The sequence below is a fragment of the Herpailurus yagouaroundi genome, unplaced genomic scaffold (assembly GCF_014898765.1).
Source record: "Herpailurus yagouaroundi ecotype Mexico unplaced genomic scaffold, PumYag 220, whole genome shotgun sequence".
Taxonomy (NCBI): domain Eukaryota; kingdom Metazoa; phylum Chordata; class Mammalia; order Carnivora; family Felidae; genus Herpailurus; species Herpailurus yagouaroundi.
The window spans coordinates 3362867-3383119 of record NW_024412451.1 but is presented as its reverse complement, the minus strand read 5'-3'; the positions used below and the strand labels follow the sequence as shown (position 1 = coordinate 3383119).

The window sequence follows — 20253 nt, the reverse complement described above, 5'->3', positions numbered from 1 at the left end:
TCTCAAAGCTCCTTCCCAAGTGGGTCTGGGTTTAGGGCTGGTGGTGACCAGGAGGGAGAACTCACCAGCAGCACCCGGAGCTGGTCGGAGCCCAGACCATATTTTTTAGGGCTCTAAAATAAATAAACAACAAAGAAAATTAAGCAAAATGAAGTTTAAAAAGTGAATGGATGAATGGATAGGGAGATAAGTGGATAGAAATAATATAGACGAGATACTGACATCTATGCCTATAATATAGATAATACACACGACAGAGAAATTTGATGAAATAATTGTAGATATGGATGTTCCCTGCAAGATACTTTACAATTTTTTTTTGTATGTTTGACATTTCTCATAATAAAATGTGGGGGGAAATATTTGGTGAAAGCGTTTGTGAAATCATTAGCACATAAGAGTGGATTCTAATTTTTAACGAGTGAATTATGAATTGCATACCCAGGGGTGAGTGGATTACCACCCTAATATGGGAACTGCCGTTATTGATAAGCGTCGGGCTCTGAACTGGGAATATTTATTTTAAAACCGTGTTTTAAGATTTTATTTTTAGGTAATGTCTACACCCAACGTAGGGATCGAACCTACAACCCGGAGATCAAGAGTCGCAGGCAGGCTCCACCCACTGAGCCCGCCGGGCGCCCCGGGAACATTGTATTTGTTTTCCTTGTTACCATTATTGAATAAATAACTCCATCTAATTGAAATCTTAACGCCAGTCATGGGCGGGATGAGCTTTTCCTAATCTGCATTTTACATTCGAGGAATTTGAGCTCCCAGAGGCGACGAAAGGCTGGACTCAGGGCGGAGCCGTCGCAGCTGGGTTGAGCCACCTGCCGACCACTTGCACTTTCTAGAGACCCTCAGGCCAGGGAACTGTTGTCGGTTAACGGCCCCCACCTGCATCGCGATTCCTTTGGCGGGAAAAAAAAAAAAAAAGCCTCGCTCGTTAGGCCCCGCCCCAACAGGGCCCCCCCGCCCTCCCCCCCCCCCCCAGTGTCCCCGCCCCTCGATAGTGAGTTTGTTAGTCTGCCTTCTACGGTTGATTGGCCCCACTCTGGCCTCAGCCCCACCTCTCGCTCGCAGAATGGCTTATTAAACACTGCCGCCAATCGGCGCCCGCGGTTCGCTGCCCGCCTTCTCAAGCCTCGCCCCTGCCCTTAATTCTCGCAGCTTCCGCCGTGCGGGCTCAGAGCCACGCGGCGCGCCCGCGAGCTGCCCCCGGGATCGGTGGCGGTTACCTCCCAGGGTCCTGGACCGCAGCCTTCCGCACTCAGGGACTTGGATCTCCCCTCCCAGACGCAAAAGCCTAGCTCCCCTGTTCCTGGAGCTCTTGTCTCCCTCCCGTCCCCCAGGTTCAAGCTTCCCAGCCTCCGTTTCCAGGACCCCGGCGCCCCGGATCCCTGCCTCCCGGATCGGCGCTACCGGGACGTGGCCTCTTGAGGACCTCTGCCACTTGGACGCCTTCAGCCTTCCAGAGCCCAAGACCCCCTGTCCCAGCCTGATACACTCCTGTATTCCCATCCCTAGGGCTGAGAAACCCAGGGGCTCCCAGCTTTCGGGCGCAGGACACAACCTGGGAAGCAGAGGAGCCTCGGCGCCCAGCTTCGGGATCTCAGACACTCCAGCTTCCACGAGCCAAGGAACCCCCGCGCTGTGAGCTCCCAGCTCCAAGGAACCCTCCAAAGTTCCGGCCTCCAGGCTGTGTTACAAAACTCTCCGTTCTAAGGAACGTCGGCGTTCCAGGAAGGAGCCCCCCAAGCGCTCGCAAGCTTCCAGACGCCGCAGAACTCCGGGGGGCGTTCCAACATGGTGGCCGATCCCCCGCGCGGAGACCCCAAGGGGTTCGAGGCGGCCGAGCCCACCGGGAACGGTGCCCCGACGTTGCTCCCCAAAGAGGACCCCGACCCGGCAGGAGGCCGCTGCTGCGGTTCCCGGGAGCGGGTGCGCCGCTGCCTTCGCGCCAACCTGCTGGTGCTGCTGACGGTGGCGGCCGTGGTGGCAGGCGTGGCGCTGGGGCTGGGGGTCTCGGGGGCCGGTGGCGCGCTAGCGCTGGGCCCCGCGCGCCTGGCGGCCTTCGCCTTCCCCGGCGAGCTGCTGCTGCGCCTGCTGAAGATGATCATCCTGCCGCTGGTGGTGTGCAGCCTGATCGGCGGCGCCTCCAGCCTGGACTCGAGCGCGCTCGGCCGCCTGGGCGCCTGGGCGCTGCTCTTTTTCCTGGTCACCACGCTGCTGGCGTCCGCGCTCGGCGTGGGCTTGGCGCTGGCCCTGCGGCCGGGCGCCACCGTCGCCGCCATCAACGCCTCGGTCGGCGCCACGGGCGCCCAGGAAGAGGCCCCCAGCAAGGAAGTCCTCGATTCGTTCCTGGATCTTGTGAGGTCAGACCCCGCCCGCCCGGTGGAAGTCGTCTGGGGGGGGGGGCGGGGGCGGGGAAGCCACGTGGGGAGGGGACCCGTGTTAGGGATGGCCGGAGCGACCACGCGAACGCTAGAGGCTTTTGAGTCCTCCAGAGCCTGGACAACCCCCCCCCCCCCCCCCCCGCCCCAGGGCTGGATGGTGATGGTGTGGCCCTTTGAGGGTCAGAGTCCAGCGAGTGAGGACAGACCCCTGGGGAAGGAGGCTTCGAATGGGGGCGCCTGGGGACGTAAGTGGGGACGCTGCAAGACGGTGATAAGACAAGGAAGTCTTGTAGAGGGAAGAAAGTAATGCTTGGGGAGTTTGTGGGGGAGGGAAGGGATACAGAGGCTTTTCTGTGAGGGGTGAGGATTCTGGGGGGACTTGGGAGGGGATTTGGGGGCGCTCAGGGCCTCAGGATTTGAGTCCAGAGTCAGAGAGCTTGTGACCCCCGAGGAGTTCATAGGGGACCTGAGGAGATCTGAGTGACCTGTGCCAGGCCCTCTTCCCAGTCCCAGGGCTCCCCCACATTATGTGTCATCCCCGTTACCCGGACACAGCCAGGTTTTTTTCTCAGCCTCCCTTCCCCGCCCGGGGCTGGGCCCTGGCCACTTCCCTTTTTACATCTTCCTGCTAAATCCTGCCACCTCCAAAGACTTTCCATTCCATTTTTCGCCCCCCCCCCCAACCAACACCAGGTGGCCCAGAAGCGGGGGCCAGCAGGACCGGTTAGAAAGAGAGCAGGCTCTTTGCCTTCTGGTCTCTGCTCCCCCCCCACACCCCCTCCGCCCCATCCCAAGAATAGTTCTTCCCTTTTGAGGAGGGCAGACCCCTGGGTCCACATGGCCTTGCCTTTGGGACCTCCTGATTCAGTGTCTCCAGGTGGGTTAGGGACTTCCAGGAAGTGGGGGGGGGGGAGGAAATGATGAGTCACAGAACAGGGTTCTCCCAGCCTCTCAGGGGGGTATCGGCGCAGGCTGAGATGAGACTCTGGGGCCGGCTTGGTGTCCCAAAGCTGTAGTGGATGGTCGTCTCCTGGCGGGGCGAGATTAGCTGGGTCCTGGCCCAGCCCTGCCAGGCCTGGGTGGATACGGGCCTCCCCGGCCAAGGGCACACCCACTCGAGGGCTGTTGATGTGTATGTGTACAGGCTCCCCCTGTGTGCCAAAATAGAAGTCACTCACACTTGGCCAGCCCCTCAGAGACTTTTCTGGAACGTCTCAGAACCACACAGCTTTCTGGCCAATTGACGCGGAGCTGGACACAGGCCCTCGGACACCCGGCCACAGCTGTGGCCTCTCTCACACTGACGCGTGGCCTTACACCGGCTGTCACCCGTGTGCTCACCCACGGTGTACTAACCTCCCTTTACACGGCCACTCGCGGATGCCACTGACCACAGCGGGACCCTGTCCCGCGAGTCCGAACCCTCACCTCTGCCCCCGAGTTTCTCACGTGTTGACATGAGAAACTGTCTAGGGACCCACAGCAACCGCTGTTCCCCCACTCACGTGGTGAGGAGTGGTTGGGACCTTCCAGCCAGCTGTCTGGGTTCCCTTTACTGTTTTTATGTTTAAGTACTCTTGTTCTTAATGTTTATATATTTTTGAGAGAGAGAGAGAGAGAGAGACAGACAGAGCGCGAGCAGGGGAGGGGCAGAGAGAGAGAGGAAGACACAGAATCCGAAGCAGGCTTCGGGCTCCGAGCTGGCAGCACAGAGCCCAATGTGTGGCTCGAACTCACAAACCATGAGATCATGACCTGAGCCGAAGTTGGCCGCTCAAGTGACTTGAGCCATCCAGGCGCCTCTACTTTTTTTTTTTTTTTTTTTTTTTTAGAGAGAGAGCGCGCGAGAGTGGGGGCGAGGGACAGAGGGAGAGCGACTGAGAGAGAGAGAGAATCTCAAGCTCAGTGCGGAGTCTCAGGGTCGGCTCAGTCTCCCAAACCATGAGATCCAGACCTGAACGGAAATCAAGTCGGATGCTCAACCGACTGAGCCACCCGGGCGCCCCACGGTTCCCTTTTCTAGAAAATGGGGATGATGGTGCGGATCCCTGAGCCAGGATTACACGAGTGGCTTTAGATCAAGCACTGCAGGGACTGTGGACGCTTCAGCCCTTCTTTGCTTCCCTCTCCGAGACGCAAGAGGGTCAGGGTCCTGCTGATCCCCTGACACGCCCAGTGACGTTGAATGCGGGCTGCCGCGCACACACCGCCATCCCTTGTCACCCTCTCTCACTCCCCCTTTTCCAATGCCGAGGCCCGCCGCGGCCCCCCCCGTTCCCTGCCTTTCTCAGCCCAGCCCCAGGGCTGCAGCGTTTCTCGGCCCTCCAGGAGGAAGTTGGCTGATGCAACACGCCCAGGGTATTAAGTTTGCTGCCCAGGGTGGAGCTGAGGCCCAGGTGACCCTACCCCAGCCTGCCTTGGGAAGCCAGCATTCCTTACGGCCAGTCCACAATCCCTCGGGGCTGGCCGGCCACACCACGGGGGCCCTGGGAGGCCAGCTCAGACTCCCCACACCCTGGAAAAGTGTGCAGGGCCAGGGCTCAACTCTGCCTGACCAAGCCTGGCTGGGGCCTGGGGGCCAGTGGGGCCTCCCGAGTTTTTTCCCATCGCAAGAGGCCAACCCAGCTCCTCAGACCACCCCTCCCCCGTGGTATTTAATAACACGCCCCCCCCTCCGTGTCTGTCTCTGCAGAAATATCTTCCCCTCCAACCTGGTGTCCGCAGCCTTCAGCTCAGTGAGTCCTTGGGGGTGTGTCCCGAGGGGTGGGGGGCGGGCAAGGAGGGGGAGAGCCAGTTGGAGCCCCTTGGTGCCAGCTCTACGGTGCTGCCTGGCCAAGGGCACATGCCCGCATATTTCTGAACGATCTCGCAGGGTCCTTGGGGAACCTCCGAAACCCATCCCGTGCCCCTCCTCGAGAAAGGAGCATGCGGGTTCTGAGCCCCTTCTGGGTTCTAATTCCAGCGGCGTGACCCCGGGCAACTGCCTTTTCCTCTCCGAGCCTCAGGTTTCCGCCTCTGGAAAATGGGCGCCTGATAAGAAAATCCTGCCTCGGGGCGGTTGCTGGCGGGGATGGAAGGAGATCATGTTTAGGGGGCGCTTAGGGCAGGACAGGGTGGGGGAGCCTCCATGGCCATGGATACTGACCGTTCCCAACCCCACCTGCAGTACAGTACCGTCTATGAAAGCAGATGGATCAACGGAACCAAGGTGAAGGTGAGAGCAGGGGAAGGGATGGGGGGAGGAAGGGGTGCATCCCTTGGCCCGTTGTTGTGGGTTTTCCATTTTGCTCCCACCCCGGCCTTTGTTTGTCCCCTGTCTTCAGACATCTGGTGGTATTTGTTTTACACTCTCTGCAGCCTCTTCCGGCACCTTCGTTCGGCCCCCTCTTCTCCCTCCCTGGTCCGGGCTTCTCTTTTGCCCGAATCCCATCCTGCCCTGGGATGATCTGCCCCCAGAGCCCCCCTCTCCTACCTACCCTCCTCCGCCTGGCAGCCAGAGTGGTCTTTCCAAAGCACAAACCTGACGCTCTCTCTCCCCTGCCTGCAGCCCCTTTGGGCTCCCTAGTGCCCTCAGAAGAAAGCCCAGGCTTCTGGCCACAATCCCGGAGACCCTGCAGAATCGGGCTTCTGCCTGGCCGCCCACCCAGCTTCCTGTTTTGGCTCTGCCCGGCCTATTCCAGCCCCAGTGGGTTTCTTTCTGCTCTTCGAATGCCCGAGCTGCTGCCCTTTCCAGACTGTTGCGCATTGTTTCCTCTCTCTAGAACCTTCTACTGCCGCTCTTTACCTGGTTCAGCCTCCTATTCTCCAGATCTCTGCCCCTTCCTCAACGAAGCCCTCCCTGATCCCCCTCCCCCCAACCAAGCCGGCAACCCCTTCAATTCCCACACCAGCTTGGGTTTCCCTATTCCAACCATCGTGGGTGGTCCCTGATGACAGGTCTGTTTCCCCAGGACCTGGACCGTGAGCCTTGGGAGGAAGGGACCCAAGGAGCCATCTTGTCTGTGCTGGGTCCCAGCAGTGCCCAGAACAGGCCCTTAGTGACTGTGCGGGTTGACTGAGTTTCCTCCTCCCTTTCTGATCTGTTCCTCACCCAAAGGTGCCCGTTGGGGATGAGGTAGATAGTATGAACATCCTGGGCCTGGTGGTATTTGCCATTATCTTTGGCGTGGCCCTGCAGAAGCTGGGGCCCAAGGGAGAGCTGCTTATCCGCTTCTTCAACTCCTTCAATGACGCCACCATGGTGCTGGTCTCCTGGATCATGTGGTAGGTGGGGGGAGTGGGGGCTGGGCATGTGGGATCGGGCAACCCTCCCTCTGTTGCTTGGAGCCGCCTGGCCTGGACCCGCACCCAGCGTTGACCGTCCCCTGGCTGTGTGACTTTGGGCAAGTGACTTACCCTCTCTGTGCCTCAGTTTCCTCATTATCACGTGAGGACAGTGCTGTATCCCATGGGAGCTAAGACTGACGGGGGCACCTTCCGGACCCTCCTGGAAAGTGACAAAATGGACGGCCAAGCCGTGGCCCCAGTTTAGCTAGTGCATCTCAGTTGCAGAGACTTAGATGTGATCGAATGTATAGGAGACGAGTGGCATGAGGTAAAGGTAAAGCACTTACAAAGTGGTTTCTTTTTTTTTTTTAATTATTTTGAGAGAGAGAGAGTGAGCTTGCGTGTCTGCATACACGTGCTAGCACAGAAGTGGGACAGGGGCAGAGAGAGGGAGAGCGAGAATCCCAAGCAGGTCCTGTGCTGACAGCACAGAGCCTGACTCGGGGCTCGATCCCACGAACGGTGAGACCATGACCTGAGCCGAAATCAAGAGCCAGATGCTTAACCGACTGAGCCACCCAGGCGCCCCCCCCCCCAAAATGTTTTAAAGGCCTAACACCTGCTGAGCATTTACTTAATGTTAGCTATGATTATTATTATTATCAGTTTTATTAAATGATCTCACATGTGCAGAGGCCTCTGGCTTCTACCTTCCCTGGATCAAGATCCAGGATCTCGAGATCGAGAAGGTGGGAAGTCAGGAGAGGGAGCAGGATTGCTGCATTTTTAACAAATCCCTCCACTCCCCGCCCCATCCTGATTCTGGTGCGGGCGACATTTAAGAGGCTGCACAACCTCGTAAAGGCTCCTTGCCAGAGAGTCAGGGTGGTGGGTGGGTAAGAGCAGGCTCCAAGCCGCTTCCCACCCGCGTGCCCTCTAACAAGTTACTTACCTCGCTGTGTCTCAGTTTCCCCATCTGGACAATGGGATTGACAGTTCTAGGCACAAATGACTTAAAACGTGTAAAGTCCTGGGGCGCCTGGGCGGCTCCGTCGGTTGAGCGTCCGACTTCGGCTCAGGTCATGATCTCACGGTCCGTGATTTCGAGCCCCGCGTCAGGCTCTGTGCTGACAGCCCGGAGCCTGCTTCCGATTCTGTGTCTCCCTCTCTCTCTGCCCCTCTCTTGCTCGCGCTCTGTCTCCCTCGCTCTCAAAAATAAATACACGTTAAACAAAACAAAAGAAAAACGTGTAAAGTCCTTGGGGCACTGCCTGACCTATAGTGTGCCTCTGAGCAACACTAATCTTTATCAAGTACGTCACTTGTATAACTTGTGGGCACATCCCACAGGCCAGAGCTTGGGCATTTGGCCAAACCTAGCTTTACAGGTGGCTGGGAAATGCCGCCTTTCTTCTGTTACCAAAGAGGGGAAGGGGTTTGAGAGACAACAAGCCGCAGTGATCAAACAGAGAGGCAGTCTTGGGAGGCTTCCTGGCTGGGAGGCACGAGCGCCCCTGGGATCTTTGCTCCAGGAAAGGGCGATAATAATCCCAGCAGAAGTTCATAGATCACTTATTGTGTACAAAAAGCTTTCAAGTCCTTTCACCTAGCACCTCATTAACGTCCGACATTCCTATGAGGCTGGTAGCATTAATATCCCTGTTTGACGGACCTGTGAGATTTTAATTCAACCATAGCTTCAAAAGACTAAAAGAGGGGCTCCCTCGTGGGATTGCGGTAAAGATTCAACCGCTTTATATCTATGGGTTGTTATTAAGACATGAACCGCGGACTGTTTATATTGCATGGACGTGGGGAGAGATTGAATCGGTTTAAATCATCCTAGCTACTATAACCGCGAAACGTAAATGCCTCACGCATGGGGTGGGGGGGGGCACATGTTAAGTCCAAATCTGGTTGGCGATTGTACTTCGGCTGGCAATAGAGGCTCCCAAGCTTCTTTGATCTCCCTCTGCTCTATTATCTTCCTTTTTTTTTTTTTTTTTTTTTTTAATGTTTAGTTTTGGGAGAGAAAAAACGTGAGCTGGGGAGAGGCAGAGAGGGAGGGAATCGCCAGTCTCCGAAGCAGGCTCCAGGCCCTGAGCTGTCAGCCGCCAGCCCGATGTGGGGCTCCAACTCATGAACTGCGAGATCATGACCTGAGCGGAAGTTGGGCGTGTAACTGACTGAGCCCCCTGCCCCCTGCCAGGCGCCCCTCCCCTCTGCCCTATTTTTTTTTTTTTTTTTTTTCCCTCTGCCCTGTTTTTAAGGGGATGGAGCTTGGAGGATGGCAGGCAGGGAAGGTGCCCGAACTCAATCACACATGGATCTGGGTGTCTCCTGCCCGCGAGGGAGGTTGTGGTCCGGCTGCGCACTGAGCGCAAAGCCCGGCCCTGGGCGGGCACGTAGTCAGAGGCTGCAGTGGGTCTCCTGTGTAATTAGGTATGCCCCCGTGGGCATCTTGTTCCTGGTGGCTGGCAAGATCGTGGCAGTGGAGGACGTGGGGCTGCTCTTCACCAGTCTCGGCAAATACATCCTGTGCTGCCTGCTGGGCCACGCCATCCATGGGCTCCTGGTGCTGCCCCTCATCTACTTCCTCTTCACCCGCAAAAACCCCTACCGCTTCCTGTGGGGTATCGTGACACCGTTGGCCACTGCCTTCGGGACCTCTTCTAGGTATGGCCTTGGGGCAGACCAATGCAGGATTTTTAAGCTAAGGGGCCCTAAGTGGACATCAGCTTTCTGGAGACCCTTGAAATTTCGTATCTGGGGACGTTGGATCTGGGTACAGGGGCCATACTTTAGTAAGTTTCTCATAAGGTCCTGGAACCGTCCCCCTCCACCCCCCCCCCCCCCCCCCCGGCATTTGGAAAACCACTGACTGCTTAGAGATTTCTTCTTCCCTTCCTGAAAACCTCTCCTCCACAAGGCCTGGCCCTAGGGGACAGTGGTCTAGTGCTGCCCCCTGGATCCAACCTCTGGGAGCTCTTTCCACCCTTTTCTAGGTATTTTGTCCACCTGTCCCCTCAGAACCTGGCTGTCCCCACAGCAGCAGCCCCAAGGGAATAGTAATTCTTAGCCAAGGTCTATTATTGGGGGGGGGGGGAGTGTGCTAGACATGATTGAATTTAGGTTTCAATTTTTGTGTGTGTTGTGAAGGAGAGCCGTCCATACCCTCCCAGGGGGTCGAGGCCTCACACAGGTTGGAATCCTGACATTCTACAGGATCCCCCCCCTGCCTCTGGCTCTGGGAAGAGAAGGGCCTAGAACTGCAGAAGGCTGGGGGTGGCGAGGCGCGGGGCTGGCGGGGGCGGGGTCTAGGCTGGCGGGGCGGAGCATGGGCTTGTGCTGATTGGCCAGCGCGGTCTGGGCGGGGCTTCGGCAGGGGGCGGGTCAAGTGCGCTAACTGACCTGCTGCCGCTCAGCTCCGCCACACTGCCGCTGATGATGAAGTGCGTGGAGGAGAGGAATGGTGTCGCCAAGCACATCAGCCGCTTCATCCTACCCATCGGTGCCACCGTCAACATGGATGGGGCGGCGCTCTTCCAGTGTGTGGCCGCAGTGTTCATCGCACAGCTCAACCAGCAACCCCTGGACTTTGTGAAGATCATCACCATCCTGTGAGTGTGGGTGGCTGCAGCTAGGACCCTGGACCCACTAGACCCCTCCCCCGAGAATGGACAGGGGCCCGAGGGGGTCAGGGCTCCCGTGGCAGCTTCTCCCCCTACCGAGATCTTTCGCTGACCGCCCTTCTCTTCCCCCAGGGTCACCGCCACGGCGTCCAGCGTGGGGGCCGCGGGCATTCCGTCTGGAGGTGTTCTCACTCTGGCCATCATCCTGGAGGCAGTCAACCTGCCAGTTCACGACATCTCCTTGATCCTGGCTGTGGACTGGCTAGTGTAAGTGTGGGTTTGGGGCTTCAGGGGCCCAAGAGGTACCCTGGGAAAGGAGATGAACAAGAAGGTCATCGAGAGCCTCCGAGGAGGAGAGTAGAGGAAGGAAGGAGTTCCAGAGGAAAGGGGATGGCATCTTGAGCGTTCTAATCAGAAGGAAAGAAGGGATCTTTGAGGTTCTTTTTTTTTTTTTTTTCATGGTTATTTATTTACTTCAGAGAGAGAGAGAGAGAGAGAGAGAATCCCAGGCAGGCCCCATGTTGTCAGTGCTGAGCCCCATGTGGGAATAGGCCAATCTGTAGACTGTGGGTTAGCAGTTGCCAGGGGCTAGAGGGAGGAGGGAATGGAGAATAACTGTTTAATGGGTATAAGAGTGTCTTTAGAATGATGGAAACGGTCTGGAATGAAATAGATGTGATGGTCGTACGACTCTGAATATGCGAAAAGCCACGGGATTGTATACTTTCAAAGGGTGAATTTTACCATATGTGAATTACAGTCCCATGTTTGAAAATGGCACACACCCCCACAAAGTATAAGGCGGCCAAAAGAGATCTTTAGGATTATGAGAAAGGCCTGAGGGAGAGCATAGTATTTCAGTGGGAAGAGGAGAGGTGGATGGGTCTTTTGAGGCCCCAAGAACTTTTTGAGGTTCTAGGAGGAGCAAATCTTGTGCTTTATTGGAAGAAGTATCATTTGGGGTCCCGAGAGGATGGAGGAGGAGATCTTTGGGGTTCTAAGGCAAAGAAAGTGTGATGGGGCGCTTAGATTTAATGGAAAAGAAGAGAGGTAGGGGGCTTCTTGGATCCCGGATGAAAAGATCTTGGAGGCTCTAGGAGGAAGGGATATTTGGGAGGATAGAGCAATGAGTTGGATGTAGAAGCAGAACAGGGTTCCATGAAGGAGGGTGTGGCGAGGACCTCAAGATCTTGGGGGGGGGGGCGCCTGGGTGGGTCAGTTGGTTGAGCATCCGACTCTTGATTTTGGCTCACCTCATGGTCTCCTGGTTCGTGGGTTCGAGCTCTGTTTCAGGCTCCACTCTGATAGTACGGAACCTGCTTGGGATTCTCGATCTCGGAAAAAAAAAAAAAAAAAGATTCGGGAGGAGAGGTGGGAAGGTTGGGCCCTCCCCTCTCCTCTCCCCCCTCCCCCCTCCCACTCACTTCCCTATCCTGTTCTTCAGGGACCGATCCTGCACAGTCCTCAATGTGGAAGGTGATGCCTTTGGGGCGGGACTCCTCCAAAATTACATGGATCGTGCAGAGATGCGGAGTTCGGTGCCAGAGTTGATCCAAGTGAAGAGTGAGATGCCCCTGGCTCCACTGCCTGCCCCCACTGAGGAGGGGAACCCCCTCCTCAAACACCGCCTGGGATCTGCTGGGGATGCAGACCCCTGCGAGAAGGAGTCGGTTATGTAAACCCCATGGGGACTTTCCCTGCGCTGATGGGGGCACTCTGGACATTGGGATTGTGAACCGGGGTTCGGGAGGCCCTTCCTGCTGCACACTTAAGGGATCCAGGGTCCCAGCCTCTCTCCCTGACATCAGATCTGGGAGGCCTCGATGCTGGGGTATAGGTGTGTGTGTGTGTGGTGTATCTATCTCCCCAGATCTTCCCCAGTCCTCAATTCCTGTTTCCACCCAAAGTTAGGAAACATGATGGAGAAATAGTGTCTTTCTGGCCCCCTCATCTTAAGGCACAGGTCACCATGTGGATTTCTGCCCTCATTGAGAGGTAGGACATTCCAGTGGGTCGATGGCTATTTTGGTGGCTGTAGCTGTGTGTGTGTGTGTGTGTGTGTGTGTGTGTGTGTGTGTGTGTGTTTTGCGGCTCCATGGCACATCCCACCCTGTCCTCAGGCCCTCTGTTCCCTCCGCTGTAACAAACACTCCTGGGGACCCTGCCAGGGTGGGGGAGACTGAGGACAAATACTGCTGTCACTCCAAAGGACGTTTTTTAGCAATAAAACTATCAAGTGTATCTCCTCGGATGTTTCTAAGACCAAAAGCATGAGCCACACAGAAAAAAACCAAACGTGACAAGTAAGAATCCACTGAAATAAGATAACTGTTTGTCAAAAAACACCATTGAAGGGGCGCCCGGGTGGCTCAGTCGGTGAAGCGATCCCATAAATGTTCCGTGTCTCGACGCGGGTGATGCTCACACAGATGTATACGTTTGGGGAAGTTCGCCTGCACACTTAAGATGTGCGTGATTTTACCCCACGTAATGCCATCTTGCAGCTGAAAATGTACAACTCACTCCTGGGAAGAGACTGACTTTCTGCTGTAGCCACTTACGGGTACTTCCCTGATACTTGAACTCTATCCAATAGAGGCAGTAATGCCCTGCTCTCCCCCCCCCCCCCCCTTTTTTATTTAAACCAGAATTTGCTGTTTGAATAAAAAACCTGCCGTGCAAGTGTTTTTAAGTCCTGTTTTGAGTCTGGGATGTGGATGATGCCCAGTTGTGGCTCACTTGGTAACGATCCTGTCTTGTATGCTGCTGAAACGTGTTATACATTACTAATAATTATCTTCCCCCTTCCTAGGGCCCTGTGTAGGCTCCTGCCAGGTGCCCGGGAGGCACCACCAACCCAAGTCCAATTGTAGATGGTATCTTGGGGTATCTTTTGCATCTTTTCGTTGGTTTGTTTTTGTGTATTTAGTTCCATCGCGTGATCATTGCAGTGTGGAAGGAGAGTCTAATTCATATCTGATTCTGTGCAAAACTGTTGTGTATCACACACAAACATAACCACTAATGAGCTCATTAAGTGTTGAATAGTTAAGCAGTTGATACATTCAGTGCTTTCTATTAGGCTCAAATCCTTGGTGGGTGGTTATAAAAGTGTTGAAGGGTTTTAATGGTGTTTGGGGAAGATGGTTGGGGTTGCTGGAAGGAGCTGGGAGGGCACGGTTTTCCCCACTTAAAATAATTGTTTGTCCTCAGTTTTTCCATTTGATGCTTTTTTGGGAATGGATTAGATTTAGATTATGAAGGGTGCCTGTTTAAAGAGATACACACATGGGGCGCCTGGGTGGCGCAGTCGGTTAAGCGTCCGACTTCAGCCAGGTCACGATCTCACGGTCCGTAAGTTCAAGCCCCGCGTCGGGCTCTGGGCTGATGGCTCAGAGCCTGGAGCCTGTTTCCATTCTGTGTCTCCCTCTCTCTCTGCCCCTCCCCCGTTCAAGCTCTGTCTCTCTCTGTCCCCCCCCAAAAAATAAATAAATGTTAAAGAGATACACACATGCATAGGTAATATATATACTATATATGGAATATGTGTATATACGAGGAATACGTAACCCAGACAAGCCCAACAGAATGGTATTTCCCTTTTCCTCTATTCCATTTTTTTTTTTTTTTTTTTTGAGAGAGTGTGAGTGGGGGAGGAGCATAGACAGGGAGGGGCGACAGAGGATCCGAAGCGGGCTCCCTGCTGACAGCAGCCAGCCAGATGTGGGGCTCGAACTCACGAACCATGAGATCATGACCCGAGCGGAAGTCGGACGCTTAACCAACGGAGCCACCCAGGCACCTCTTTCTATTCCATTTTTTAAGATTTGCTGGGCACATGCCACTACTTTGCTGATCTGGGTCAGGAACCATTTCAGGCCTCCTCAGTGTGGACAGGTGCTCCAGACCTGTTTCCCACCACAACGTGCCCACCACCTTAGTCCTGTTCACCACTGTATGCTCGGCACAGCGTGGGGACTGGCACAGAGTAGGTACTCGAGAAACATTTGCAGAATGAATGAATTGGGCTCCAGCTACAGAGCCGCCTGGCTAGAAGAGGCTGTTAGGCTAGCTCAGATCCTGCTTTTTGCTACCTGCCAGCTGTGTGACCTTGTGTAAGCACTAGGGAGTCTCACCCTCTGGTGACAATGGCTCTGTTATGTGTGTGCCTCACCCAAAGGCCACTAGTGAAGTTTACATAAGAGCAGAAGGCAAAGCACACGTGCGGCCACCTTCCTGGGCCCAGCTCCCACCTCCCGCTCCCTTCCTCCATTGCCAGATCCACCCCTGTTTTTGGGGACACCCCTCTTGCTCCTTTGAAGAAGCCTGGCTTGGGAGGAAGTGCTCAGGCTAGCCCTGCACTAGGCTTGGACCTGCGTCCTAGGCTCATAGTCACAGGATGGGGGTGGGGGACTGGCAGACACAGGGTGATGACAGCTTTGTCTCTCCTAGTGACAACGTTTCTAGGGCAGTTGGACTTTTGTAGGGGGGAGGGGTCAACCTTATTAAGGTATAACTTGCATCCCATAAAGTGCATCTGCTAAAGTAGGTAATTGGATGGGGGGGGGGCGCCTGGGTGGCTCAGTCGTTTGGGCGGCCGACTTGACTCCAGCTCAGGTCATGATCTCGCAGTCTGTGAGTTTGAGCCCCGCGTCGGGCTCTGTGCTGACAGCTCTGAGCCTGGAGCCTGCTTCAGCTTCTATGTCTCTCTCTCTGCCCCTCCCCCACTCGCTCTCTCTCAAAAATGAATAAACTTTAGAGAATTTAAAGAATAAAGTAAGGGGCGCCTGGGTGGCGCAGTTGGTTAAGCGTCCGACTTCAGCCAGGTCACGATCTCGCGGTCCGTGAGTTCGAGCCCCGCGTCGGGCTCTGGGCTGATGGCTCGGAACCTGGAGCCTGTTTCCGATTCTGTGTCTCCCTCTCTCTCTGCCCCTCGCCCGTTCATGCTCTGTCTCTCTCTGTCCCAAAAATAAATAAACGTTGAAAAAAAAATAAAAAAAAAAAGAAAAAAAATAAAGAATAAAGTAAGTAATTGGATGAGTTTTGACAAGATGCATACGTTAGTGAAACCCACCACATTCAAGATGCACGATACTCCCACCGCCCCCAGATTTCCTGCTGCTCCTTTGCAGTCTATCCCTCTCCGCCCAACAACCACTGATCTGCTTTGGGTCACTAAGGATTAGTTTGTCTCTTCTAGAATTTCGCATTGGTGGAATTATATAGTATGTTGCCTTTTGCGCCCTGCTTCTCTTACTTTGTATCGTGCCTTCGAGATTTTAGGCATGTTTTTGCACAGACCAGTTTATTCCTTTTTGTGTTTAACCATCAAAGAGTATCTGCTCTCCACCCTTCACGTTTGTTTATCCATTCACCTGTAATGGACACTGGGTGGTTTCCAGCTTGGGGCTAATGTATATAAAGGTGCATTTGCACGTGGCTCTTTGCCTGCCCTCCACTTTCCATAGCAAATATTTTGCAATGCCCACTAAGGGTACACAAATATTTGCTGCTGGGTAAAGGGAGCGGACCATCCAACAGCATTTAAGACAGGGGGCCCCATTCCCTCCATCTATGCCCAGTGTTAACCCCTTGGTTGCCGGGGTCAGGGAGATCCAGGGAGTCCCCACGTCCAGCCGGGGGAGTGATAATATGGGGGCGGGGGGCAGGGGGGCTCATGGCAGTGGTCGTTTAGCAACAGGTTGAATCTATAATCCGATATTTTCATGTTTGAACCACCCTGAGGGCCACACCAGCGCATGTGATGGCTTGGCTATCAGCTCTGGGAAAACCCTCTTGGCTCTGCTGAAATGGAATGAAATGAAATAGATAATGTAACTCATCTGCACATGACTTTATTTAAGTTTACTTTAGTTTCCTCTATACCCAGTGTGGGGCTCAATCTCATGACCCTGAGAGCAAGAGTCACATGCTCTTTTGACGGAGCCCGCCAGGCGCCCCCTGCACATGATTTTAAAAACAATCTCTTAGGGGCGCCTGGGTGGCTCAGTCGGTTAAGCATCTGACTCTTGATTTTCGGCTCAGGTCCTGATCTCACAGTTCATGGGTTCGAGCCCCACCTTGGTCAACACAGAGTCTGCTCGGGATTCTCTCTCTCCCTCTCTGCCCCCCCCCCACTTGTGGTTGCACGCTCAAAATAAACTTAAAAAAAAACCCACACAACCCCCTCCCCCATCTCTCTATTGCCCTAAATGTAACAAAAAAGAAATAAAACGATAATTTATAACAGGAATTTTAATACGAAAATCTGTGGGGCAGAAGCGAGAACCCAAGGAGGTAGCTAGATATTTACATAGGTAATGTAGGCAGCTCCCGCCGGCTGGAAACACACGCTATTGGTGTTTGATTATCAAGAGCCATGTAGACCATGATTTTCAGAAATTGTTGACAATCCTTGGCCGGGTTTTGAACAAAACACCATACAAACTTGCCTCATTTAGGACCTATCAAAACCTTACAAAAAGGACTTTGTGTTTGCATGAATAGAGAGTTCGGTTCTGGGCTCAGATAATTTTTTTAATTACATTTTAATGTTTATTTTTGAGAGAGAGAGAGAGAGAGACAAGAGTGGGAGTGGGGTACGGGCAGAGAGAGAGGGAGACACAGAGTCCGAAGCAGACTCCAGGCTCTGAGCTGTCAGCACAGAGCCCGACGCGGGGCTTGAACTCACATATCGCGAGATCATGACCTGAGCCTAAGTTGGATGCTTAACCGACTGAGCCACCCAGCCGCCCCTTTTGATTTCTAAACTTTATTTACTTTTTATTTATTTAAGTAATCCCTGCACCCGAGGTGGGGCTTGAACTCACGATCCAGAGATCAAGAGTCGCATGCTCTTCTGACTGAGCCAGCCGGACCACCCTGGGCTCCGACGATTCTTAACCAGGGTTTTCTGAGTGAGGCTAAAATTTGGTTAGTAGACATTGGTATGAATGTGCTGGTTTTTACAATACCGAAACATCTCTGTTCTAGCTAAAAGAGAAAGCATTAAACTCAGTAATACACATCCTCATATAAACTCCTTAATTCAAGTTAGTTGCTGCAGCAGGTTTTCTGCCAAATTATTACTTAATCGATAATAAAGACAGCGAATGCACAAAGCTGTCACACAGTATTAGAGAGGCTACAAAAGATTTTAGTGTCATTGCCGATAGTTCAAGAACAGTGAGGAGAGGAGAAAACACCAAAACGCTGTGGATAATGCCAAGAGAAATGATCTATTGAGACCCCAAGTCACCTGATGAAACTGAGCTCAGTGGGAAGTTGCAACTTGGGAAGTTGCAGTGGGAAGCACTTGTTGTGGTTCCCTTATCAAATCACAGCTAAGGCAGGGTTACTTTATATATATTTTATATAACAAATAAATAAATAAGCGATATATATATTCATAAATATATACGAATATATATATATGTATACATAGCTGTGTCAAGAAATCACACCAACAATTTCTAAATAAGTTTCTAAATAAAACAAAATCATTGCAACGATTAAGAGCGATGTGAGCTTCAGCTTATGTTCCTGGCAAACAACTTAAAGAAATATGTATATAGAGGGATCGTTTCCATTCTTTAGAGAATCAAAAATATTTAAATAGACGGATGCATATACTAACTTATATATTAATTTATATTACTGTACCTGTTACAAAAGGTTTTGGACATCACACATCCTTCACGAATGCCCTGTGGGGCATTTCAAAACCGCACGTGACAAGGGACGATGTTTTATTAGGTGGAGACGCCCTGCATATTATGGGACGTCTCCATCCCTGGGCCGTGGCTCTGGAGGGCCAAGAGCACCCCATGATCACCCCAAATCATCCCCGTATGTTTCCCAAACGCTCCACGGAAACCCAACAGTCTCGGGGCCATTTGCGGGTTCAGTGGCTAAAAACAGAGGCTGTGTTCTAAGAAGTCAGGCTTTGGACATCTGAGTCTCAGGAGACTGGGACAAATTTGCATGCGTCTTCCCTCTTGCTGGCCTGTGAGGTCTCCTCCTCCTCCAAGGGCTTCATGTGTCTGCAATGACACCGATCCCCCACACCCGACCTATAGGTTCAGGGAGGCCGTGACTTGCCTAAGATGACCAGGAAAATAAGTGGCCAAGCCAGGAGCCAACCCCAGCCTTGACTCCTGACCCCTTTACCACTCAAGTGCCACCCAGCACCCAGTCACCTCCATTTCTTAGGTGCAAAGCAGAGTTTCGGAGACGCAGAGCGGTACCACAGAGAGGGGCATAGTATCCAACTTCTGTGTGGGCTCCAGACTGACTGCCTGGGTTCAAGTCCCTGCTCGGTCACTTCCCAAGCTGTCTGACCTTGGGCAAATGGCTTTACCATTCTAGCCTCAGTTTGCTCCCCTGTAAAATGGAAATAATAGCAGCTCTCACCTCAGGACCTGGGGGTGAGACATAAATCAGTGAATCTGTGTGAAATACTGAGAAGGATGCCTGGCACACGGTATGTGCTGAGTAACAGTGAGTTATGACGACTGTTTATCCGGCCTTGCAGTGGGCTAACAGGTGCAGAGAGCTGAAATAATGAGGTAACACCATTAACATGGAGTGGGGCCGGCATCCAGGACCCGGTTCTTAACCATAGCTGCAGCTCAGGGCTCTGAGCCTGTTCCCTCCTCTGGAAGAGGAGGTCAAGAGCAGCATGCACCTCCCGGGGCTCTCGAAGGGCGAAGGGGGATAGTTATCCGGTCCTGCAAGACACAGGGGATTAGAGAGGCCTGAGACTCAAGAGTCAGGAAAGCTACAGAACAACGGAGGGGACAGGCTTACCGGCGCCTTGGCCCCACAGCAGGACGACGGCGCCCCCTGGTGGCGGAAGCAGCCCCAGCAACCAAGTGCCCCACGGACTGTGAGCTGGACAGAGGGCGCTCATTGAATCCCGGAAGAAACTGAGGCACAGAGAAGCCGGGACAGTCGCCCAGGCCCACCTAAGTTGCAAGTGGTAGAGCTGGGGTTTTGGTCACGGCAGTCCAGCCCAGAACCCACATGCTTTCCTCTTTACAAAAACTGTCCGTGCTCTGAATAAAGCGCACGCTCTCGGAAATCTTGGGCAGCGTAGGTCTTCGACGTCCGGGCCTGTGCTGGGCCTTGCAGGGCAGCTGGGCATCCCCGGCCCGCCCACCAAACGCCAGCGGCGCCAAAGCAAAGGCCAGCTCCCCGCCCATGAGCGTTCTTCTCCCGCTCCCAGGAGCGGCCGCTGGAGCCTCAGCCGCTTCCCGCCAAACTCAGGAGTGACGGGTTGGGGTACTCGGGGTTCTCGATGACCCCGGGGCCGAACTTGAGCTCCAGGAAGCGACGGTAGTTGTTAGGCGCCTGCGCCACGAAGCCAGCGAAAGGCAGGGGCACGAGAGGCTGCAGGAAGTGTTCGGGGAACTCGACATCCTGCCGGTGGTCCAGCCACGTGTCCTTGGTCATGACCCCGTTGCGGGGGTAGAAAGGCCACAGGTCCACGTGCAGATGGTTGCTCTCGCTGTACTGCACGCGGAAGAAGTCGCCCTCTACGGCCTTCTCCCACACGAAGCCGCGCTCGTCCACCACCGAGCCCGCCTCGGCGCCGCGCAGCTGCTCGCAGTTGCCCACGTCCTCCAGGTAGATGCCCAGGTCCACGTCGTAGTCCCACGGGATGATGTCCCCGTGGCGGGCGGCCCCCAGCAGCGAGCCGCCCTCCAGCCAGTAGCGCACGCCCGCCGCCTCCAGCACGCCCACCACGTAGCGGGCGGTCTCGCGCAGCGCGCGCAGGCAGCACGGCGGCGTCCAGCGCTGCTCGTACAGGTAGGCCGGCGTGTCGCCCACCACCGTCCCGAAGCAGCGCGGCGTCTCCTTGCTGCAGCCGAACCACTCGAGCCGCCCGCCCTCCCCGCTCACCAGGCGGATGCCCAGCGCGCGCAGCAGCGCCGCCCGCCGCGCGCGCCCCTCGC

The 20253-nt window shown here is 54.5% G+C and overlaps 2 protein-coding genes across 5 annotated transcripts in view; one reads left to right on the top strand and one right to left on the bottom strand.

The window, feature by feature from the left end:
* The first annotated feature begins 1157 nt into the window (after positions 1-1157).
* Positions 1158-12979, top strand: SLC1A5 (solute carrier family 1 member 5). 4 transcript variants are annotated; one of them, XM_040457491.1, is made up of 9 exons: positions 1162-2378; positions 5092-5134; positions 5566-5613; positions 6496-6662; positions 9108-9341; positions 10091-10285; positions 10430-10564; positions 11742-12136; positions 12336-12979. In XM_040457491.1, exons 1-8 carry the CDS (start codon positions 1810-1812, stop codon positions 11974-11976), a joined length of 1626 nt encoding a protein of 541 aa, XP_040313425.1. In that variant the 5' UTR covers positions 1162-1809; the 3' UTR covers positions 11977-12136; positions 12336-12979. The 4 variants fall into 4 exon arrangements, with proteins under 4 accessions (XP_040313426.1, XP_040313425.1, XP_040313424.1 ...); XM_040457490.1 differs by having other exon boundaries at positions 11742-12146; XM_040457493.1 differs by lacking the exon at positions 1162-2378 and adding an exon at positions 2626-2644 and having other exon boundaries at positions 11742-12146.
* A 4458-nt stretch (positions 12980-17437) lies between these two features.
* The window catches only part of FKRP (fukutin related protein), a 9740-nt gene continuing 6924 nt past the window's right edge, over positions 17438-20253 (bottom strand). The window contains exon 4 of the mRNA XM_040457928.1: positions 17438-20248. Within this exon, the coding sequence (XP_040313862.1) occupies positions 19541-20248 (708 nt within the window). The 3' untranslated portion in view covers positions 17438-19540. The remainder of the gene's footprint in view (positions 20249-20253) is intronic.